Raw genomic sequence first — 25,353 nt, forward strand, 5'->3', positions numbered from 1 at the left:
CGCCCTATTTTCTTGTGTATGTAAACAGGAGTGAAGCAGTTTTGGGCTCCGAGGCAGAGCACAATGATCAAACAGCCACGCACACGATCAATGACTTTGAAGAGATCTAACATCCCTTATGAATGTGTTTCTCACAGAGTGAACGGCAGAAGGGAAGAAAATGGCCACAAGAAAAGGAAAAGGCAGCATCTCTTTTCTTGCACGCTGCAGGACCGGCTACTCTGGGGCTTTGACTACGTGTCGGGGCGACTGTGGGCTTGAAGAAGTTCCCCCGGTGAACGTGTCGTCTCTCAGAAGTCACATGTCTTGTTTTAAGAGCCTTAGTAAATGAACAAAGATTAATCGGACAGAAAACATTACCCTGTCTTAAAATCACAATTTCTTTCTATTATTTGTGTCTGTGAATTAAAAAAAGTAATAAAAACAATGTTATGCTTGCTTAGACGCATGTTTCCAAAAGTGTGATAAAGCTAAAATAACCCTTGAATTCAAGCTAAACTTCTCTCTTTTCTTCTTATTATGCTGAAGAGTTTCACACTTGAGCAAAAAGCAAGTGAAGATCAGACGTGAGACTTCCTGTTCTTGGTGGCGTAGCCCAAAATGAAGCTTCCTGTCACTGAGCGTTAAGGTGCAGGCAGCCTCTTTTCGATGTGACATCACTCGCACTCGCTCGACTTGAAACCAGAAGCGAGGTTCAGGGTTTGGGGAACAAGTCCAGGAAGCTGCGGCAACTGATAAGGCAGAAAACATATGAAGCATAAAACAAGACAACGTTGAGAACTTACTTCTCTCCTAGAGTCGAGTCGAGAATTGGAGTTAAGCTTCGATCAGAAGTCGTGGTCGCTGCTGGTCGGTCCCCTCTAGGACTGCGCTGTGTGGTCGTGGCAGGAACACGCCCTGACTCCTGGATATGGCAGGTCTCCGTGGTGTCAAGATCCTGCTGCTCTGGGCTGGAATCATCGGTTTGGCCAAATGTAAGTAATCTTTAATGTAACAGTAACGTTGAGTCCGTGCACGTGTCATGAAAGATTTCAAATCTAGGGGGAAATCTATCTGTAAATGACGTAAAACAAGCTAATGAACTGAACACGAGGAGGTCTTGTGTTCTAAACTCCTAAATTGACTGTTTTTGAAGTTTCGGTTGTTGAGAGTGAACTCGTCTTCAGGAGGAATGTTGAGAAACCCTCCGAGCCTGAGACGCAGACATGAACCTGTCAGTCGAGCAGCTTCTTCTCTCTTTCAAACTGTCAGCACTCTTACTGTAAGACAACCGAGGGCAGGAATGACAGGCATACTGTACCTCACGTCTTTGAGTTTGTGCAACTTCGCGTTTTTCTTAAACTTTCCAAACCTAAGAACACGAAACAGAACAAGTGCGTGTGTTTGTGATGCGAGGAGCCTGAAAGTGACAGCCCCCCCCGAGCCCCTCTGGCAAAAAGAGGCAGCAGCTGTGCTTCAATCAAAGACTGATGTTAATAAGACAAGTTTCCTTAAAACAACACTTTCATTTGGTTAAGAGCTGTGGGAATCTTACACAGTCGTGTTTCTGTTCCGCTTCGACTGTGTGCGCGCGCGTGTGTGTGTGTGGTGGTTTGTATGTATGTTTCGTTGGGGGGGGGGGGGGGGGGTGTGTGATAGATATGACATGAGTATTTTTGGGGGGATGTATCTGCAAGCTCTTCACCTCAACCCCAGTGGCTGAGTGTGTGTGTGTGTGTGTGTGTGTGTGTGTGTGTGTGTGTGTGTGTGTGTGTGTGTGTGTGTGTGTGTGTGTGTGTGACCCAGCTCACAGCCTCCAGCCTCACTCGGAGTTCTGCTGCTGTTGGAGCATGTTCTGCTATTTTCAGCTGGAGATCTGTTCACGTGAGCTGAAATGAACTCTTCCCTGTGTCGCCTGTGGCTTCATGACAGGTCATTAAAGAAAAGGGGCCACGTTGTAATTAAATTGATCAGTGTTACGGAAGAAGGCCGTGAATTCCCATTCAGTCTCCACTCTCTATTTCAGAATAGCACACAAGCAACATCCAGGTAAAGATAAAATAAACTGTATGAGCTTGTACTCGCAGGGACTGAATGGGGATCCAATAGGAAATGTAGTCATCTGGGTAATAATGTTAGATAATATGATACGTCAGGGTTGTATGATGATACTGCTCACGGATAATAATGTCTATGACTCGAGGATTAGAGCTCTAGTAGTGACATTGACCTATAGTCATTAAAGCAGGATGAGTATAGTTGGGATGTAGACTTTCTTAGACAGGGACCAGTTGGTGGAAATGTCCAGACCCATCATCGGTTGCAGACATTTTGGACCGAGATGGGGGGGGGGGGGGGGGGGGGGGGGGGGGCTCGTGCTCCACAGAGAGGAAGGAAGGTTTCATATTTAAGCGTGGAGGAATCCTTAAGTGTTAATGAGTTTAGTTTCAGTTTTGGGGGTCGTTGTCTGTCCAGAGTGTAAAAATGACACAATTCCACATTTGCATTTCACTTTACGTTTTCCTGACATGTTGTTTGGTCTGTTGATTTGACACAAGCGTCCCTTGTTTCTGCTTCCTGTTCTAAATGATGATGACCATGGTCATTTAGTGGCGATGAATCAGAATCTGAATCAGGAGCAGAATTACAATCAGCTTCGTTGGCCGAGTGTGATTTAAGCATCTTAACTTTTTAATTAATGAACTATTATTTTTCATAAATCAAACCCGCACCGAACTGAAGCAAATACCTCAATAGCATGTGGTGGTACATTTACTCCAGTTCTGTACGTTAATACTAGTTTAATGTACCTTAGTATTTTAGTTATATGCAACATTATGTTTCTACTCCGACAACATTTCCTTAAGTTAATTTTCAGAGAAATATAAAAAAAATGTACAATCAGCATTTCCCTTTTGATGCAGTGTATACACACAATCTTATTTATCTAGATATCGGTTTTGCTAACATTTAATGTACCTGTGAATATTTTACAGTGGTGTGATGTATGACAGTATAGAAACACATTTTAAGTGACATGTTCCTGCTGATACTTTTACCTAAGTACAGTTCTCACTTTTGATTTTCACAGAGTGGTTTTGTGGCTGTTTCTGAAATAAAGAAAATATTATAGCATTCATTTATATAGTTATATAAGAATTATATAAGAATAGAACAGAAGTCGTATAATAATGTACGCAGCCTTTAAAATTTATATTTTCCATAATTGAATTGTTGTAATCACTTAACCAGATAAAAGTCTAAGATATAAAAGTTGCTTTATCAAGAGAGACATAGGAAAATAAGTATATATGAGAGATTTTTACCATATAATTATATAGCAGACCACTACAATTATAAGTATTAGACCATGAAACGTATTTGTCAGTATCAAGTCTTATACTCGTCAGATCAGCGCCAAAAAGCCAAAAAGCCAAAAAGCGTGCGAGCACCAGTTGCATTTGCCTAAACTCTCCCCCAGTCTATTTTCGATGAAGCAGGACGGAGTTGTGTGATCAAACATTTGACCACTTCCGTGTTCCATTCTGAGTTGCCTTCACTTCCTGGCAGAGCTGAGCAGATCGGCGCGGGCCAAACAGACTGAGACGAAGTAGATGACTTCGGAATGCTTGGAGAGGAAAAAAAAAATAAAAAAGGGGAAGTGCAGCCTTCAAAATGAAGAAGTGAGGTCAGAGATGTTAAACACGCTGCACGATTAAAGCAGATTGTGGGAGGAGGGAGAGCTTATCACAAAGAGAGAGAGGGGGGAGGTCTGTGATCTGTGAAGTATGCAAAACACGTCAAATACAGAAAAATCCCTGACGGAGAAAACACGAGGGACCTCAGACATGTAGATGGATTCAGGGACGGGGATCATGGGGCGTTTGAGGTCTGATAAAAAAGTGTGAATGTCACAACTTTGTTTCACCCTCTGGCCTGAAGACCCAGAGAAAGAAAGAACCCGAAAGACAGAGAAGGCTTCACGTTTTGTTAAGACGTTGAAAATGAAACGTAAAAAACTTCATAAAGAGGAAGTTACAGTGGCCTTTCTTTCCTATCCATGTCTACGGAAGCCCAGACAGCCCAACGCACTGCAAATTAAGACACACAACTTCATCAATTTGAAGGACACAACACAAGCTAATACAGAAACGTGCTGCAAATATGGACAAAACGACAACGGGAAAAAGTGATGAACCGGTCTGTAGGTCAATGCTTTGTGACGTTACTCAAGTCGGCTACTCATCAGTGGTGAGACAGCTCCACAAAGCACTGAACGGTTTCCGGTGTCGTTTTTGCCACCACGAGGCTTGAAGAGGCTGCACAGGGCGGTGAGATGTCCCTACACAGAGAGAGAGAGAGAGAGAAAGAGAGAGAGAGAGAGAGAGAGAGAGAGAGAGAGAAGGAGAGAGAGAGAGAGAGAGAGAGAGAGAGAGAGAGCATGCATCTGCAGTAAAACAAGAACGAGCCAAACCACATCCTGACACTCATTGTTCGACCGTCCCCTGCTCACTCACTGCTCCCGACATAGAGAACCATAAAACTACACAATGTTGTTTCAGTTTATTTCACACAGGGAAAATACATACATACAACATAAATACCAGATAAATAAATGAAAAGTTAAAATACATGTGGTGTGTGGTAGAAACTAGTCATGGCTTATATGTCAACCATAATCCAAAAAAAACTTATCAATACAGATAATTGGACATAAATTAGTTTAACAGGAGAAATAGGGAAGAATCTTTTCTACGAACGCAGCCTGAAAAACCGAAACTAAAAGCTGAGTTTTGTAACAAATCAAATGTTTAAACAGCAGAGCATTTCTGTTCATAACATGACAATGACACAGAGGAATCCACAGCTTGATCCCTTCACCACATTTAACTTATACCAAGGCAGACAAAGATGCTGAGCCTGTCTAGTTTGATAATTCATGAATTGTGAATTGTTGCCAAAATCGTCTCTAAAACAACAAGTTAAATCTTGTAGCTCACTTTGAAAAGAGAAGATTAACAGATTTGAAATATACTAATGTGAAAAAAAAATGTCAGCTGTAAAGGCTTTTTCATTGCTTTCATTTTACATTCAATCCATAGAGCACAAATATTATTTTAAACAAGACTTTGTGATGCTTGGTTTTTCATTTGTTAAAAAACGAGGATGTAACAGAAAAGGTCAATTTGTTATTCTATAAAAGCTAGGGATGTGTCCAAACGGTTTAAGTGTGGGGGGGGACTCTGAGTTTAGTGTCGGGCAGGAAGTGGTTTCTCTTCTGAAATAGCAAGTGAGGCTATTTGCCACTTCGTCATGGCAACCAGGTTGCACTGTGCCGCCTCCCACAGACGACTTAGTAAGAAAATGGAGGATTTGCTCTTTTGGCCTGATCCTTCCCACAAGAGTTTTTTTCACCGATTGGATAAAAATACTTTAATAAAAAGTTAAAATTAATTTTTCTTCCAAAAAACCCTGATCTGACATATTCTCTACTACATTCAGCTTCACTATTATGACAAATAAAAAAACTGCAACGCAAACGTTGACACACTTTTTCTCTTCTGTGATTCCAGGTCAAGAAGCCAATAAATCAACCAATGTAACAGGTGAGTGAGAAAACCCAAGTTAATGTATAAAATGTATTTAGTTGTTGATGTAGTAAGTCTTGAAATTAAGAAACGATTAATTTATGTATTCTGTGAACAGAATTTAAATGCAAACACCAAGTAAGCCACAACACAAATGCTGAAGCCACAACACGAATGTAGGAGCTACAACAATTGTTGACAATGAAATGAGCAGTGACTGAAAGTTGTCAAGTCCCTGTTGTATGGGTAAAGTGAGCAGTCATTTGTAAAAAAAATGGCTGCTAAAAATTAGATGAAAAAATCACTGATCTGACATATTCTCTACTAAATTCAGCTTCACTATTACGAATAATAAAGAAAACTGCAACGCAACAATTGACACACTTTTTCTCTTCTCTGATTCCAGCTCAAGTGTCCGATCAACCAAGTGAGTGAAAAAACCTAAGTTAATGTGTTAAATTACTTTAGTTGTTGCTGTAATTAGTCAAGATATCAAGAAACGTTTTATTTACATATTTGTGAACAGAATTTAATTGCAAACACCAAGTAAGCCACAACACAAATGCTGAAGCCACAACACAAATATAGAAGCCACAACATGAATGTAGAAGACACAACATGGATATAACACTTTCAGCAGGTTTGTGGTATTCGTTCAAACGCTTGTGTGAGACATCTCAGCCACCGTAGTTAAGCATCGTATCAGGTAAGACTGTTGGCAGTGAAGTGAAGGTGACCTCCATCTTGCTCTCCTTCCTGCAGCCAATGCTACCACCGCCTCAGCTACAACCAACCACACGAAAGGCCCTTCGCCCCTGACCTCACCTGAAGTCAACCCCTCCAACACCACAGTGAATAACACCATCCCAGGTTGGAATTTTCTCTTTTAACGCGTGAGAGTGTGATGAGATTGTGTATTAATGTGAGTACAGACAGCGGACAGTGACAGCAGCACTTGTAACTGTGATTAGTATCTGTTCCAAGTGACTCAGAGGTTGAAGACATTTTGTCATAGTTACAACTGATTATTTCACAGATGTTGCTTGATCATGTACTGATGTTTTGTTTAACAAATGTAAAAGCCACAACACAAATATGAAAGCCACAACACGAATATAGAAGCCACAGCAGGAATTTAGAAGCCACAACACAAATGTAGAAGCCACAACAGGTATGTAGAAGCCATAACACAAATGTAGAAGCCACAACAAGAAAGTAGAAGCCACCACACAAATGTAGAAGCTAAGCTAGCAGTGACTGAAAGTGGTCAAGTCACTGTTGTAAGGGTAAACCACGTTGATTTAACATATTCTCAACTACATTCAGCTACACTATTATGACAAATAAAAAAAGTGCGACCCAAGCGTTGACAACATTTTTCTCATCTGTGGTTACAGGTCAAAAAGACGATAAACCACCCGAAGTAACAAGTGAGTGAGAAAACCCAGAAATAACACGAATATAAAAGCCACAACACAAATGTAGAAGCCACAATACGAATGTAGAAGCCACAACACGTATGTAGAAGCCACAACACAAATGTAGAAGCCACAACTCAAATATAAAAGCCACAACACGAATGTCGAAGCCACAACACAAATATAAAAGCCACAACAGGAATGTAGAAGCCACAACACGTATGTAAAAGCCACAACACGAATGTCGAAGCCACAACCCAAATATAAAAACCACAACACGAATGTAGAAATCACAACACGAATGTAGAAGCCACAACACAAATATAGAAGCCACAACATGAATGTAGAAGACACAACATGGATATAACACTTTCAGCAGGTTTGTGGTATTCGTTCAAACGCTTGTGTGAGACATCTCAGCCACCGTAGTTAAGCATCGTATCAGGTAAGACTGTTGGCAGTGAAGTGAAGGTGACCTCCATCTTGCTCTCCTTCCTGCAGCCAATGCTACCACCGCCTCAGCTACAACCAACCACACGAAAGGCCCTTCGCCCCTGACCTCACCTGAAGTCAACCCCTCCAACACCACAGTGAATAACACCATCCCAGGTTGGAATTTTCTCTTTTAACGCGTGAGAGTGTGATGAGATTGTGTATTAATGTGAGTACAGACAGCGGACAGTGACAGCAGCACTTGTAACTGTGATTAGTATCTGTTCCAAGTGACTCAGAGGTTGAAGACATTTTGTCATAGTTACAACTGATTATTTCACAGATGTTGCTTGATCATGTACTGATGTTTTGTTTAACAAATGTAAAAGCCACAACACAAATATGAAAGCCACAACACGAATATAGAAGCCACAGCAGGAATTTAGAAGCCACAACACAAATGTAGAAGCCACAACAGGTATGTAGAAGCCATAACACAAATGTAGAAGCCACAACAAGAAAGTAGAAGCCACCACACAAATGTAGAAGCTAAGCTAGCAGTGACTGAAAGTGGTCAAGTCACTGTTGTAAGGGTAAACCACGTTGATTTAACATATTCTCAACTACATTCAGCTACACTATTATGACAAATAAAAAAAGTGCGACCCAAGCGTTGACAACATTTTTCTCATCTGTGGTTACAGGTCAAAAAGACGATAAACCACCCGAAGTAACAAGTGAGTGAGAAAACCCAGAAATAACACGAATATAAAAGCCACAACACAAATGTAGAAGCCACAATACGAATGTAGAAGCCACAACACGTATGTAGAAGCCACAACACAAATGTAGAAGCCACAACTCAAATATAAAAGCCACAACACGAATGTCGAAGCCACAACACAAATATAAAAGCCACAACAGGAATGTAGAAGCCACAACACGTATGTAAAAGCCACAACACGAATGTCGAAGCCACAACCCAAATATAAAAACCACAACACGAATGTAGAAATCACAACACGAATGTAGAAGCCACAACACAAATATAGAAGCCACAACATGAATGTAGAAGACACAACATGGATATAACACTTTCAGCAGGTTTGTGGTATTCGTTCAAATGCTTGTGTGAGACATCTCAGCCACCGTAGTTAAGCATCGTATCAGGTAAGACTGTTGGCAGTGAAGTGAAGGTGACCTCCATCTTGCTCTCCTTCCTGCAGCCAATGCTACCACCGCCTCAGCTACAACCAACGACACGAAAGGCCCTTCGCCCCTGACCTCACCTGAAGTCAACCCCTCCAACACCACAGTGAATAACACCACCCCAGGTTGGAATTTTCTCTTTTAACGTGTGAGAGTGTGATGAGATTGTGTATTAATGTGAGTACAGACAGCGGACAGTGACCGCAGCACTTGTAACTGTGATTAGTATCTGTTCCAAGCGACTCAGAGGTTGAAGACATTTTGTCATAGTTACAACTGATTATTTCACAGATGTTGCTTGATCATGTACTGATGTTTTGTTTAACAAATGTAAAAGCCACAACACAAATATGAAAGCCACAACACGAATATAGAAGCCACAGCAGGAATTTAGAAGCCACAACACAAATGTAGAAGCCACAACAGGTATGTAGAAGCCATAACACAAATGTAGAAGCCACAACAAGAAAGTAGAAGCCACCACACAAATGTAGAAGCTAAGCTAGCAGTGACTGAAAGTGGTCAAGTCACTGTTGTAAGGGTAAACCGCGTTGATTTAACATATTCTCAACTACATTCAGCTACACTATTATGACAAATAAAAAAAGTGCGACCCAAGCGTTGACAACATTTTTCTCATCTGTGGTTACAGGTCAAAAAGACGATAAACCACCCGAAGTAACAAGTGAGTGAGAAAACCCAGAAATAACACGAATATAAAAGCCACAACACAAATGTAGAAGCCACAATACGAATGTAGAAGCCACAACACGTATGTAGAAGCCACAACACAAATGTAGAAGCCACAACTCAAATATAAAAGCCACAACACGAATGTCGAAGCCACAACACAAATATAAAAGCCACAACAGGAATGTAGAAGCCACATACGAATGTAGAAGCCACAGCACGTATGTAAAAGCCACAACACGAATGTCGAAGCCACAACCCAAATATAAAAACCACAACACGAATGTAGAAACCACAACACGAATGTAGAAATCACAATACGAATGTAGAAGCCACAACACAAATAAAGAAGCCACAACATGAATGTAGAAGACACAACATGGATATAACACTTTCAGCAGGTTTATGTTATTTGTTCAAACGCTTGTGTGAGACATCTCAGCCACCGTAGTTAAGCATCGTATCAGGTACGTCTGTTGGCAGTGAAGTGAAGGTGACCTCCATCTTGCTCTCCTTCCTGCAGCCAATGCTACCACCGCCTCAGCTACAACCAACCACACGAAAGGCCCTTCGCCCCTGACCTCACCTGAAGTCAACCCCTCCAACACCACCCCAGGTTGTAATTTTCTCTTTTAACGTGTGAGAGTGTGATGAGATTGTGTATTAATGTGAGTACAGACAGCGGACAGTGACAGCAGCACTTGTAACTGTGAGTAGTATCTGTTCCAAGTGACTCAGAGGTTGAAGACATTTTGTCATAGTTACAACTGATTATTTCACAGATGTTGCTTGATCATGTACTGATGTTTTGTTTAACAAATGTAAAAGCCACAACACAAATATGAAAGCCACAACACGTATGTAGAAGCCAGAACACAAATGTAGAAGCCACAACACAAATAAAGAAGCCATCCCATGGATTTGGAAGCCACAACAAGAAAGTAAAAGCCACAACACAAATTTAGAAGCTACAACAATTGTTGACAATGAAACGAGCAGTGACTGGAAGTGGTCAAGTCTCTGTTGTGTGGGTAAAATGAGCAGTTGTTTGTAAAAAAGACAAAAACAATTGGCTGTTAAAAATGAGATGCTTGGCTATTCGAGGTGTTCAACATCAGGTGCTTGGAGCATCCAAACTGGAAGAACACACCTGTACCATCACACCTCAATTAGACAAGACTCTCACATTCAAGCAGCAACACTTTCAGCAGGTTTATGTTATTTGTTCAAACGCTTGTGTGAGACATCTCAGCCACCGTAGTTAAGCATCGTATCAGGTACGTCTGTTGGCAGTGAAGTGAAGGTGACCTCCATCTTGCTCTCCTTCCTGCAGCCAAAGCTACCACCGCCTCAGCTACAACCAACCACACGAAAGGCCCTTCGCCCCTGACCTCACCTGAAGTCAACCCCTCCAACACCACCCGAGGTTGGAATTTTCTCTTTTAACGTGTGAGAGTGTGATGAGATTGTGTATTAATGTGAGTACAGACAGCGGACAGTGACAGCAGCACTTGTAACTGTGAGTAGAATCTGTTCCAAGTGACTCAGAGGTTGAAGAAATTTTTTCATAGTTACAACTGATTATTTCACAGATGTTGCTTGATCATGTACTGATGTTTTGTTTTCCCCTTTTCTCCTTGAAGTGCGTCGTAGCACAATTAAGGGGCCAGAGTGTGAGTATCACTTCATAAAATCATTTATTCTCTACAACATTTTATATTAAAGCTAGAATGGCACAACATGAATGTAGAAGCCACAACATGAATGTAGAAGCGACATCAAGTATGTAGAAGTCACAACACAAATCTAAAAGCCACAACACGAATGTAGAAGCCACAACACGTATTTAGAAGCCAGAACTCAAATATAGAGGCCACAACACGAATGTAGAAGCCACAACACAAATATAGAAGCCACAACATTTATTTAGAAGCCACATCACAAATATATGAGCCATAACACAAATAAATTAGCCATACCATGGATGTGGAAGCCAGAACAAGAAAGTTTTGATTGATTATTTATATCAGCCTCGGAAAACACATTGAGGAATAAGACCCTCATTTACAATGGTGCCGAGGGTACAATGAAGAATTAATACATTGAAAGAAAAAAAAGAAAAAATAAGAATGAAATAAATATGCATATATATATACTGTAATACAAGGGAAAAGGTCATAAACAATCAATTTTGAGCATTCAATAAAATACTATGGTTAATTCAACTAACAGTTACACAATCACTGCAGGAGAAGTCAGTTGTACATGAGATAAGATTCGAGAATTAAAAGTTGAAGCCACAACACGAATGTAGAAGCCACAACACGTATTTAGAAGCCACAACACGAATATAGAAGCCACAACAATTATGTAGAAGCCACAACACAAATGTAGAAGCCACAACAAGAAAGTAGAAGCCACAACACAAATTTAGAAGCTACAACAATTGTTGACAATGAAATGAGCAGTGACTGGAAGTGGTCAAGTCTCTGTCGTATGGGTAACGCGAGCAGTCGTTTGTAAAAAAAGCAAAAACAATTGGCTGCTAAAAATGAGATGCTTCGATATTTGAGGTCTTAGACATCAGGTGCTTGGAGCATCCAAACAGGAAGAACACACCTGTACCATCACACCTCAAATAGACAAGACTCTCAGATTCAAGCAGCAACACTTTCAGCAGGTTTGTGTTATTCGTTCAAACGCTTGTGTGAGACATCTCAGCCACCGTAGTTAAGCATCGTATCAGGTAAGACTGTTGGCAGTGAAGTGAAGGTGACCTCCATCTTGCTCTCCTTCCTGCAGCCAATGCTACCACCGCCTCAGCTACAACCAACCACACGAAAGACTCTTCGTCCCTGACCTCACCTGAAGTCAACCCCTCCAACACCACAGTGAATAACACCACCCCAGGTTGGAATTTTCTCTTTTAACGTGTGAGAGTGTGATGAGATTGTGTATTAATGTGAGTACAGACAGCGGACAGTGACAGCAGCACTTGTAACTGTGAGTAGAATCTGTTCCAAGCGACTCAGAGGTTGAAGACATTTTGTCATAGTTACAACTGATTATTTCACAGATGTTGCTTGATCATGTACTGATGTTTTGTTTTCCCCTTTTCTCCTTGAAGCGCCTAATACTACAGCTCCCCCGCTAACGTGTGAGTATCACTTCATAAAATCATATATTCTCTAGAACATTTTATATTATAGCTGGAATGGCACTGAGCAGAATACATACCTCACCCCGCTTGTGGAACCACATTTAAATTCACCAGATTTTTATTTTTATTTGGTTCTGAACCAACATGCTCAAAACTATATTTTTAGATTTTCTTCTTCGAGAATCTTTTTTAAATCTAATGTTGCTGTTTACTTTTGTATTTCCTTTTCTTTTAATTGTCATTTTAGCATGTTTTTATGTTTCTTAAAACCTGTTCTCCTCTTATTTGAGTAACATTTGATTATTTATTTTTTTATCTATATTGTATGTAAAGCACTTTGAGGTGAATTTCTAGTAAACAGTGATTCATAATTTATCAAAAATACTAATGATAAAAAATAAAACGTAACTTCCTTGGCAGAGGTAATCATATTGTTATTATCTGGTGTCTGTGTTTTTCTATGACCTGTTTTATTTTTATTCTCTTGATTTTGTCTGCAGGTAATTACACTGTAAAACCCATCAAGTTTGGCCTCCAGATTGACATCACAAGCTCGGCAGTTAACCCTGTTCCTACCTCCATAACGATTAATGAAAAAGGGGAAAATCACACTGAAGCAATATTCACGGCTTCTCATTCCAATCGAAGTTCATCCCATGAAATCAAACAGCTGAAGCCCTGCACTAAATATGAGCTTAACGTAACACTTGACGATAAAGACAAACCAACGCCCTGCCAACCCATGACTGTAAATGATAACATGACAGATCCAATAAGTGAGTCAAAAGAATTTATGTTGGTTAAATTATTGTTTCAAATTAAAAGATAGTACTGTGTGTAAAACAAGCAGATATTTATTAATCCCTTGTGTATTTCAGTGAAAGAGGACATTGAAGAGGCCAACTGCAGCTCTACCAGCAGCAAATCCGTGTGTTACCGAACTGGATGGAACATCAGCTCTTTACAAACGACTCCGGTTATGATCCCAGATCTGCAATGTGGCAACAACACCGTCTGTTTCAAACCTGGTTCTGATGACATTTGCTCTAATATGACTTTCACCTTCAGTTTGAAAACCTGCACCAGCACTTCCTTTCAGCTCGACAGAAACATCACACGCGGTATGAGTAACTGTGTGTACTGTTATTTTGAAATGCATGTCCATTTGAACTTATCTCCTCATGTTTTTTGTTTGCTCTTCTTTTTCCACAGATTTTTTTGACGTCAAAAGCATAAACCAAACTGCTCCAACACAATTTCCTGTAGAATTTAAAACAAAATTACCGCCGAACTGCAACCTCTCCATTGATTACACCTGTCGTGGTAAGTGGAAAGCCTTTGTGTGTCTGCAATATTATACATAGATTTACATTGAAAGAGGGGATATTATCCAGTTTCACTTTAAACTGAAATGACCTACATTTTTCTAAGATTCTTAATTATTCACAAAAACATCAATGCTCAAAAATGAGTGTGAAAATAAATATGACGTATTGTCTGAACTCCCTGCTTAATGTAATAAACAGTGGTTTCCTTCTAGTGACTTTTACATTATTGAATATAGAATTTATCCCATTATAATTATTATATGATAGTATAATAATAAGATTAATAACATAATCAATGTGTCTTAAAATTTCCTCTCCTCTTCGACAACGCAACCCAGAGTTTTACAGATTCAATGAGGCTAATCTGGCGAATCTGTCTGAGCTGGAGCCTTTCACGGACTACAGCTGTACCGGTCACATCAAGGACAAAAATGGCACCGAATACAACACAGCTGAAGTTGATGTTAGGATCGACTGTGGTATGTAGACGTTCACTGGACGACAGCTTTTATCCTCAGACACTGGGGAGGGGATGATTGTGATGTCAGTACTCAGGTCTGTGTTCCACATGTCTAACTTGTCCCAGCAGATCTCGAAATTAAAAACCTCACAAGTTATAGCACCACCAACACATCCTCTCAGCTGAATTGGACCACGACCAGTAACGGATGTAAAGACGTGCTCAAGAAACTTTCGTACATCTGCAGCTGTAACTATCCCTACAAATCTCAATTGAGTAAGTGAAATTGATTATTTCCCTCATGCTTTTATTCTTCTTTGTTTCTTTTCTTGATGCATCATTGCTCCATGCTAACATCATAGACTGGAAGATAAAAGACGTAACAGCTCTCATAGACGACTTAGTAGGAAAATGGTGGCTTTGCTCTCTTGGCCTGATCATTCCCACCAGAGTTTTATTGGCCGATGGGAAGAAATGCTTTAATAAAAAGTTAAAATGAATATTTCTTAGAAAAAAAAAATTATGACAAATAAAAAAACTGCAACGCAACAGTTGACACACTTTTCCTCTTCTGTGATTCCAGGGGATGATCCCAATGTAGAAGTTGAGTGAGAAAAGCTGATGTTAATGTGTAAAATTCATTAAGTTGTTGCTGTAATTAGTGGAGAAATCAAGAAACGTTTTATTTAGTTATTCTCTGAACAGAATTTATTTTCAAACACCAAGTAAGCCTCAACATGGATGTAGTAGCCACAACACGAATACAGAAGCTACAACAATTGTTGGCAATGAAATGAGCAGTGGCTGGAAGTGGTTAAGTCACTGTTGTGTGGGTAAAATGTTGTTTGTAAAAAAGACAAAAACAATTGGCTGCTAAAAATGAGATGCTTGGCTATTTGAGGTGTTCAACATCAGGTGCTTGGAGCATCCAAACAGGAAGAACACACCTGTACCATCACACCTCAAATAGACAAGACTCTAATATTCAGGCAGTAACACTTTCAGCAGGTTTGTGTTATTCGTTCAAACACACAAACTATGTTCTGCGAATGCGAAACACATTTCAAACGTGAGTTGTCTGACTGAAATAGTTTAGTCTTGCAAGGCTGCATAGATGATATGAACTGATTAGTGAAACATTTTCTTACTTAATTGGAAACTTGACCCACCGAAAAAAGCTGAAAATAAAGTGCTGTTTTATGTTGCTATAATTTGTTACCTGTTATCCAGAACATAAACTAACAGCTTGTGAAACTGTGTCACAGTTTTCAATCAGCCCCAAAGAGGAACCTGCAACATTACTACTCTGAAGCCATACACGGACTACACCTGCAAGGTCCAACCCTACTACAACGGACGGAATGTCAGGAAAGAAGTTTCTGTTGACCTGAAAACTAAGATTGGAGGTCAGTGACAGACAGAATGAAACCAGTTGTACTTTTTGTAGCACAACTAGAACGGCACTCAGTGGAGTTAATACCTGACCTACAGACTTCTTAGGAAACCACTTTTAAATTCACTAGATCTGGATTCTTATTTGGATCTGCACCAAAATAAATATAAGTCCCCTATTTCACTTCATTATAATGTTAAAAAGTGTTGAAATATCACTATTTGGAGGACGCATACAGTGTTGTAACCGTTTTGCTTGAATTTGTTACAGTACCAGACGATGCATCAGGTCTGATCCTGGTGGTTAAAGACCACAATACGATCAGTATGGAATGCCGTCCTGGAAAATCCTCCAATGGACCTTGGAGAAAATTCAGAGCACAAGTTGTTTATGGCAGTAGCATTGTGGAAACAAATTTGACAAATTGTAAATTTGAATTCAAGGACCTGAAGTACCTTACGACCTACACAGTGAAGGTTTGAGTCTCCTTCTTTTTATCCTTCACTGTTTTATTCCTGATAATTCTTCTAATGGTTCAATCAGTGACAGAAAGATTCCGCATCTTTCCAGGTGACTGCTTTCAACAGTCTGTATGAGAGCCACACCATCACAGAGCAAATTTCTACTGAATGTATGTACCATTTCAATCAATGCCTCCATTTAAAGCAGACAGATTTCATTTTTTTAAACATCTAATTCTATACATTGTGTTAATGTTGTTCTTCGTCAATCTCATTTGACAGACAATGACAAAGCTGTCATTGGTTTTCTCATCTTCCTCATCATCCTCACGTCTGTGGCTCTGCTGCTGGTCGTCTACAAGATCTGGGACATGAGGCGCAGGAAGTCCCAGTGAGAATGATTCTGCATAAACCTTATATCTGTGTTTTCTGTCAGATTGCCTCAGGGTTTTGTTTATATTCATTTATTTATTTAAGATGAATAAACCTGCAGATTCTGTTCCACTGAGAAGAAAATATCTTCTTATTCACGTTACAGGAATAGTTTAATCACTGCATTTGAATTGATGGCACTCCACACAGGAACATCCTCACTGATACTTTGTATTTCACATCATCTAATCTTTTTCAACTTTAACTCTTTTCATTGCAGTGACCTGAGTGAGAACCTGATTCTTATTTCAACAGCAAGTGAGTAGATTTATGTCAACTCTCATTCCACTCTCCTGATTTTTGTTTCATGTGATTTTAGCAGTTTACTGTTGTTTTCACTTCAAAATTAGTTTGACAATCAGAACAAAAACCCTTGTTAAGTAAGTTATTAATATTTCAATTTCAAAACTTAATTAATTCACTTTATCTATATACTTTTCATCACATAACATGCAGCTCAATATGTTTTACATAAAACAAAACAACAGAAGCTTAAAACAGATCATATTAAGACGATAAATGTTAAAATAATACAATATTTAAAAAACAGTAACACAATGTTAAGATTACAATAAAAGCAAGATCATAAAAATAAGTGTTGAGCAGTTTTTTTAAACATGTCAACATGAAAGTCACTATTTTGCATGTTGCTTTTTTTAATGTTGCCTTCATAAATGATTTCCAAATATTTAAGAGTAACAGCAGATTTTGTGTTTAACGTGTTTAACGTGTTTATTATCTCCTGCGTCAGATGATGAGGAGAACCTGCTGCCCGTCGAGCCCATTGCAGCAGAGCTGCTGCTGGAAGCCTACAAGAGGAAACTGGCTGATGAGGCCAGACTCTTCCTCGCTGAGTTTCAGGTACTTTGACTGGTTTGTGGGTTTTGGTGTTCTTCTTTTTTTCCTTCACTGTTAGATGACTTTTTTTTGTGCTTACAGAGCATCCCCAGAATTTTCTCCAGGCACTCGGTGAAAGAGGCCAAGAAGTCCTCCAATGTCCCCAAGAACCGCTACGTGGACATCTTGCCCTGTGAGTGGGAGCGTGTCCAACAACACGTGAAGCCTTTTCAAACAAAAGAGATAAAAACACTGAGCAGATGAGTGAGATTTTATCCACTCATTTTTCCATAAAGATTCATAACACTATGAATCAATTTGCTGTCATGGATTAATCTTAATATCGTTTCCATTGTGGTATATATATAAATATATATATACTTTTTAATATCTCTGGATATGTTGAGCCAACGTGGTAAAATCCTTCTTAATGGCAACATTGGATTCGCAGGATAAATCAGTGCAGAGCCTAATCCTGAAATTTAAGTATTAATTATAATCATAGCCATAAACATCGTCTTGAATAAATGTTATCCTATCATATAACAATATAATGATACATATATAAGCTTTTTTTTTATCCAGAACACCCACATGTGTTGGGTCATCTCGATATGTCTCCTACACACAAACACACACACATTGTGTATTTGAATATAATAGAAGTTTCCCTGTGATGTGAATTATTTTTCTTTTTCTCCCTTGAACCAGATGATTATAACCGTGTCCAGCTGACCACAGGAAACGGCGAAGCAGGATGTGACTACATCAACGCCAGCTTCATTGATGTACGGAGATCGTAACACAACTGCTTTTCCTGTTAATGCCAGTGTTGCTGTGACATAGACTGAGGAGAGTCTTGAGCTGCGGACTATGATAAAAATATGAGATATCACATTAATAGCTACAACTTTGATTTTGAGGGTTTAGTGGACACAAAGTTTGTGTTCTCTTTCCGTCACTGAACATTTTACTTACTTTCTGACTGCAGGGATACAAGGAAGCCAAGAAGTACATTGCAGCTCAAGGTAAACCCAGGTTCTCATGTTCTGTCATTCACTCAGTCAACACATTTGTGATGTTGTTTGTTGCTGGTTGATAAAAAGTGCCTGGCTCCCCGTGTGCATTGACATTCCGTGTGTGTGTGTGTAGGGCCCAAGGATGAGACTCTGGGGGACTTCTGGAGGATGGTCTGGGAGCAGCAGTCATCTATTATCGTCATGGTAACCCGCTGTGAAGAGGGAAACCGGGTGAGAACGACAGCTTTAACATTTAGCTGGCATTGGGTGTGAGGGAGAGACGTTTTTCTGAAGCAAGATTAACAAGCTGTATTGCCTCCACCAGATCTGAGCGGTGTGGTAAAAAAAAGCCAGTGTAGTGTCCAGGAAACTCCGCGCTTCCTCTCACAGAGATATCCAGAACCTTCATCCAGCTGTTATCCGGCTTCTTAACTCAACCTCAGGCCCTACGAAGCCTTTTATTCAAATTCAGAATATAGCATGATATTCATCCGTTAGTATTATAACACAAATATGTGCTGGTTTTTGTATAATTCAGCATTTAACCAACGTTCTGTCATCCTGGGTTGGATAAGGACCAATTTAAGACAATGTGTCCTCAGTGAAAAATAATAAAAGTAAATAGACAAACTAGACCTATATGCTCTAAAAGACTGATATTACATTTATACAGTGGATTTCTTTACATATTCTTTACATAAAATTATGCACTGTGGGTAACTTTAAAAATGCGTGTATTCCCATAACTGTCTTGTTTGAGTCTGTCTCCCACTCACATATCAGATTTAGACATGACAACAATTCATACGCACATTTTCACTGACTGCATATTTAAATTTTGGGTTAAAATACCCAACCAGCAGGATTTAATGCGCTCTCTCTCCTGTCACGTGTCACAGGTCAAGTGTTCTCAGTACTGGCCGGCTCCAGATCGGGAGGCCGAGATCTTTGAGGAGTTTGTGGTGAAGCTGAACTCAGAGGAGATCTGTCCGGATTACACCATCCGCCACCTCAGCCTAACGAACGTGAGTCTCCATTAAAATAATTTAAAATTTAAAATTGTGTTAATGTTTTGTATGTGTCTGGATATGTGTGAATCTTTAATGCAACAAATATAATTGTGTGCATGCTTTGGTCCATGTGTGTGTGTGTGTGTGTGTGTGTGTGTGTGTAAGCAGAAGAGGGAGAAGAGCTCAGACAGGGAAGTGACTCACATCCAGTTCATGAGCTGGCCCGACCACGGCGTCCCATCGGAGCCACACCTCCTCCTGAAGCTGAGGCGGCGCGTCAACGCTTTCAAGAACTTCTTCAGCGGCCCCATCATCGTCCACTGCAGGTTCGTGATGCAGGCTCCACTTCTGTGGCCAGCTGCTGCTCTACCGCTCACTCTTTCTAAAATTACAATTATCATCATGAGCGACATTCAGTGATAGAAAGTCATTAAAAATATTCAAATAACAGTATTTTTTAAGTAATTTCTACTTCAGTCTCCTTTTTTACCATCTTACATTAACCTAGTTAATAGTTAAATTTCATATCAACAGTATGAGATCTTTTTATTTGTAATTTAAATTTAATTTTTTTATTTAATTTATTGTTTCCCTCTCTGAACTTGCTCCTTCCAGAATTATACTGAAAAAGATTCATCAGACCACTTCCTCTCTATTTCTCTATTAGAACTAATGGAATTAATGAAATCGATTAACACAGTGTCGTTCTCTCCCTCCCAGTGCCGGAGTGGGTAGAACAGGGACTTATATCGGCATTGATGCCATGATGGAGGCTATGGAGGTGGAGGGCAGAGTGGACATCTACGGTTACATGGTCAGACTCCGCAGACAGAGATGCCTCATGGTTCAAGTGGAGGTGAAATAACAGTTTAAATCCTATTTTGTACCGTGTGTGTACGTCTGTGTGAAAGTATGTGTTTCTGATTAGAGCTACATTTATGATGATCCATTAAAACTGCAGAGAGCTGTCAGAAAGTCAAGTAAACTAATATATATACAGAGATTATATGTGAAAATCAATGTATGGACAGGCAGGAATACACACAAGTAGGTCTGAGTTTACAGAAGTATTATAAAAATGTAAATGTAATGAGTGAACTTTTTTAATTGATCAAAGTTTTTGATTGACTATGATTTGAATTGTGTATCCTTTGTGTATTATGTGTATATGAAGTACATTTGTCCTCCTGTAGGCCCAGTACATCCTGATTCATCAGGCTTTGGTGGAGCACAACCAGTTTGGAGAGACTGAGATCCCACTGTCCGAGGTCCACAGCACACTGAGCCAACTCACAGAGAAAACTTCTGAAAGTGAACCCACCCTGATGGAGGAGGAGTTTGACGTATGGCACTTTATTTATTATTTGTAGGGACATTTATAATAACAATAATAATAATAATAGTAATAATAAACTTTGTATAAAACAGCTATAAACCAGATCATAATAGCAGATAATGTGTTTGATGTAAAAAAGTGAATCACTATTTTTTATAGTAACTGAACTGAGATTTGCACCTACAACCACATATTAACTTGTATTACCACAAAAGTTTAATGTTTTTAATCCTTAATATGTTGATGATAATTTGAAAAAACTCTCTTGCAATCCAGAGAGTCCCCACATTTCATAAATGGAGGACGGTCAATGTGGGGATCAGTGAGGAGAACAAGGGGAAGAACCGCCCTTCGTCTGTCATCCCATGTGAGTATCATCTCACCACGGAGATGAATTATTTTCTAATTTTACACAACAGAATAACAAGGTAACATATCAACCCTCAGATGACTACAACCGAGTGCTGCTGAAGCTCAATGAAGGACGCAGTCATGACAGTGACCCTGAGGATGAAGAGGAGGAGTCATCAGATGAAGAGGATGAGGATTCCTGTAGATACATCAATGCCTCCCATATTAATGTATGATGATTTTAAGCACACTTTCCGTTTGTCTGTCTCATAACCTGTTTCTCATAACCTGAGCCCTTTTGACCTGTCACTGTCTTTCCAGGTGTCGTCTCAGTAGCTCTAAGAAGATTATATTTGTTTGGTTGTAAAACAGGTGTAACTAGACTCTTTTAATTCAAGCTGCACTGAATGTCCCACACTTATAGATATCAGTCCTCTGAATGTGCCTGATTTTTTGTCATCAAGATCCACAAATCGATTTCGGGGGGAAATTGGTGAAAATTACGTCCTAACATCTCCAAACGTTAAAGAAATTAAATGAGTTCTTCCCTTTCCGAGTCTTTGGGGGTGGTGCTCATCCTATTTGTGTGGCTGATGCACGACAGTAGATAACAGTAGATGTTTGTGTTGCTCTCACAGGGATACTGGGGCCCACGTGCCCTCATCGCAGCTCAGACTCCACTGCCCGACACCATGGCTGACTTCTGGTTGATGGTTTACCAGAAGAAAGTGTCCACTCTTGTCATGCTCTCAGAGGAGAATAAGGTGCCTGAAGCACCATGCACACTCTTCACTACATAAACCTTACATGTACGTAAAAAAATACATTACTCATTGCCTTTGCATATATGTTCACAGGAGTCTGAGGCTGTGTACTGGGATAAGGACAAGAGGACATTTGGGGACTTGGAGGTGGAGGTGGTGAGCACAGACGCCACCCCGACCTTCATCAGACGCAATCTGATGATCCGCCATGTCAAGGTAACACAAGAGTTCCTCTGCAGCTGTAACTGAGTCTGCTCTGTCTCCATAGCTGTCAGTTCATTGGTCATTGCTTCTGTCGACAGAAGACAGAGAGTCGCTCGGTGAACCAGTTCCAGTTCCTGAAGTGGGTGAACAGGGAGCTGCCGGAGACGCCTCAGTGCCTCGCAGACATGATGAAGGAGATCAAGAAGGGCGGTGGAGGCAGCAAATCACAGACGACCTTGGTCCACTGCAAGTAAGACAACAGACACAGGAGATGTCCTCTGGAAACATGACGTCTGGAAAGAAGGACTCTCAAAGCTCCATGTTGCCTCTCTGATCTCTTTTGGAAGGAAGATGTTTCATTTTAGCTGCTTCAAATTTGTCATTTTGGGGCGACACTGTTAGAGCTTTGGAAAACATCAGTAATGCACCATTTATTTACATTATGGATTAAGGATAAATATCCTAATAAAATGTGTTAAAGGTAGATTGTAGTGTCACCTTATTAAAAGAAAGATATGTATCTGATTCCTGTCTGGAAGGAGTCAGCGTGGTCTCTAGAAAAAAAGAAATGGATGGATGCCAGTGGGATGTCAAGAATATAAATATATAAAGATCTAAAATATATTACATTGAGATAAAGTATATAAATAACAAGTATATACAAATATATGCATTTAAATTGTATATTACCTGGTTCATATTCTCAAAGTTTTACAAAAAATACTTGAAAATCCTCAAAAAGAAAATGTATTTTCTGAGTGTGACCAATAAGCAACAAGTATATTTATCATTCTATTGTTCTTACTTATGATTTACATCAGAGTATAGCAGCAGGAACAACCAATGACATGGGTTTATCCCATTGTTTAAATAGTTTAGAAAATCCTAATGTTTAACTTTTTCCGAATATCGACGATAATGATATAAAAGAAAAGAAAACCAAATGAGAACAGTTAATTAATGTCCATGAGGACCTGTATGTGGTGCAGCTGGAGGGCTGCGGGGGAAATGAACGTGTCTGTGTTCTCCCTCTCTTCAGTGACGGCTCGTCCCGCTCCGGGGTTTTCTGCGCCCTGTGGAATCTGCTGGACTGCGCTCACACCGAGAAAGTGATGGATGTTTTCCAGGTGGTCAAAACTTTACGCAAGGAGAGACAGAATATGATCTCCAGCCTGGTAAGAAAAAGGAAAACTCAGGATCTGTCAGGACTTGTGGTTTAACACTAAGGGTGATAATATTCTTTAATTCTGCTATTTGCCACAAATCCCATGAAAGAACCAAATCCCAGCACTTTTACCTCACTTCCCAGTCTTTGTCTCTAAGACCCAAGCCCATCATTTACTATGGAAGATCTAAACCTTAAAAACTGTTTTCATTTTAAAAGCAGCTAAATATGTGTTAAGTCAATTTTAAAATCATCTGGGCACTGTTCTGTTCAACAATTGCATCTCTTGTTTGAAGCAGCACAGTTATCCCTTATTGAATTCACAGCAGCATGACAGTGTAAATGTGATTTACTCAAAGTAAACTATGTCCGCCTTCTGTATTTTCACCTTAATGGGAAACAACGTGTGTTTAGAGCATTTGACTATACATATGTCCATAGACCACATAAGACCAAAGAGGTGTCTCATGCATACAAATCATTTTAAATGTTAATCTTAGAAACATCTGCATTGGGAGAAGTCGGGAAGTTATTTTTCCGATGTCACAGCACCAGGGGAATGTATTATGTCACAGAGGAATCAGCACAGATACAAGTGTGTCCATCCTGACACATCACTCATCATTTCAAACGGCTCTAGTTCTGATAATTGGGGGGGAAAAGTCCGCTCAGAGATCTTTACACAACGACGTGTGTTAATGTTTCCTCCTGTGTGTCTCTCTCAGGCGCAGTACCAGTTCCTGTATGACACAGTGCAGATGGTCTTCCCTGTCCAGAATGGGGAAGTGAAAGCGGTGCAGGCCTCAGCAGCTGACTCCATCCAGATTATCAGTGAAACCGCAGCAGCCGAGCAGGCAGACAGCGCCGCCAGCAGCCAGCAGCAGGAGGCGGCAGAGAGCACTCACCTGGTGGCTGAGGAAGACAAGGAAGAGGAGCCTGGTAAAGAGTCCCCGCTGATGGAGGACACCAGCACCGTCCCCCTGGACGTCTGAGGAGCGGTGGCACACGTGGCTGAACCTTTTCCTGAGGAGATTTGTGCTGCAGCTCAATGCTTTCTTTTCAGTTTCTCACCATGAATGTATAGAAGCTGTTAAACTCAATGTGGTTCAGGTTCTGACGTGTTAAAGAATTTGATCAAATGTTTTACTTTTGATTTACAAAGAGAGAAAAATATAATGTTAGAGTAAGTTATACATATTTTAGTAGCTAATGTGTAATGGTGCAAATGTGAGCAAAGGTTATATATAACGCTGTCATCAAACTCCAGACTTTGGATTTACTGTATATTGATAGGTACAAGAATACAATTTTTGAATATACAATACATTGTTTTATATCCCACTATAACATGCATTATCAGCTGAGAGGGTTAGTTTATGTTTTGGTTTTCTTGCTAAATAAACAGATGCTATGTTTTCTTCATTTATACAGATATATATTTGATGTATCTAAATAATTAAGTTTAAAATTTGTAATGTAACACTGTGATATTTGATTAAAAGATACTTACAATAACGACTGTTTTTTTCCAACTTTAATTATTGACTAAGAAATCGTGAAGGCACGAATCACAGCTCAAGTATTTTGTGGAGATACTTACCACATGTTATCTTACATTATATTCTATATATTTATAAACATATTATCGTAATTATGATAATTTATTTTTAATCATCAGCCAAATTTGTGTGAAGAAAGTTATTTCTCACAAGATTAAAATAAAATAAAATAGCAAAACTCCCGACATAATATAATAGTTCACTTTAATTCATTCAAATTCTCCAAATGACCAGTTTATTTATCATCATTGTCAAAGGCAAACAGTTATAAAATATAAGACACAAGATATAAAAATAACAGGACAACCAACCTGCTGCATTTCTCTGATCAGAGCGGCTTCTTCCCTGAACACAGCTTCTGGTGAATCTCTAAGAATCCATGACACATCTATGTAGAACGTATAAAAAGTTTATTTTAAGTATAAAACATATATAAAAAGCAATGAACCTATGTCATAAATTCTTTAATTATTGAAGTGCTAAGAACATGCTAGTGAATGTAAAGACAAACACTACTGCATTGTGGGTATTGTGGAGCTTTGGATTTAATAGCTCCCT

The 25,353-nt window shown here is 39.6% G+C and overlaps 1 protein-coding gene across 13 annotated transcripts; it reads left to right on the forward strand.

Moving 5' to 3' along the window:
• The first annotated feature begins 591 nt into the window (after positions 1 to 591).
• Positions 592 to 24,751, forward strand: ptprc (protein tyrosine phosphatase receptor type C). Of its 13 annotated transcripts, XM_053429771.1 has the most exons (40): positions 592 to 974; positions 5,553 to 5,585; positions 5,974 to 5,994; positions 6,330 to 6,437; positions 6,965 to 6,997; positions 7,487 to 7,594; positions 8,122 to 8,154; positions 8,644 to 8,751; positions 9,279 to 9,311; positions 9,840 to 9,932; positions 10,650 to 10,742; positions 10,960 to 10,989; positions 12,119 to 12,226; positions 12,444 to 12,473; positions 12,977 to 13,252; positions 13,355 to 13,597; positions 13,689 to 13,799; positions 14,143 to 14,283; positions 14,394 to 14,540; positions 15,530 to 15,670; positions 15,928 to 16,133; positions 16,228 to 16,288; positions 16,401 to 16,509; positions 16,771 to 16,808; positions 17,302 to 17,411; positions 17,490 to 17,580; positions 18,099 to 18,175; positions 18,379 to 18,415; positions 18,540 to 18,637; positions 19,306 to 19,431; positions 19,585 to 19,742; positions 20,137 to 20,272; positions 20,610 to 20,759; positions 21,029 to 21,119; positions 21,200 to 21,333; positions 21,742 to 21,867; positions 21,961 to 22,083; positions 22,170 to 22,321; positions 23,111 to 23,246; positions 23,962 to 24,751. In XM_053429771.1, exons 1-40 carry the CDS (start codon positions 911 to 913, stop codon positions 24,226 to 24,228), a joined length of 4,380 nt encoding a protein of 1,459 aa, XP_053285746.1. In that variant the 5' UTR covers positions 592 to 910; the 3' UTR covers positions 24,229 to 24,751. The 13 variants fall into 13 exon arrangements, with proteins under 13 accessions (XP_053285746.1, XP_053285749.1, XP_053285747.1 ...); XM_053429774.1 differs by lacking the exon at positions 10,650 to 10,742; XM_053429772.1 differs by lacking the exon at positions 9,279 to 9,311.
• The last annotated feature ends 602 nt before the right edge of the window (positions 24,752 to 25,353 follow it).

Source organism: Pleuronectes platessa, chromosome 9 (genome assembly GCF_947347685.1).
Source record: "Pleuronectes platessa chromosome 9, fPlePla1.1, whole genome shotgun sequence".
In the NCBI taxonomy this organism is placed as follows: Eukaryota; Metazoa; Chordata; class Actinopteri; order Pleuronectiformes; family Pleuronectidae; genus Pleuronectes; species Pleuronectes platessa.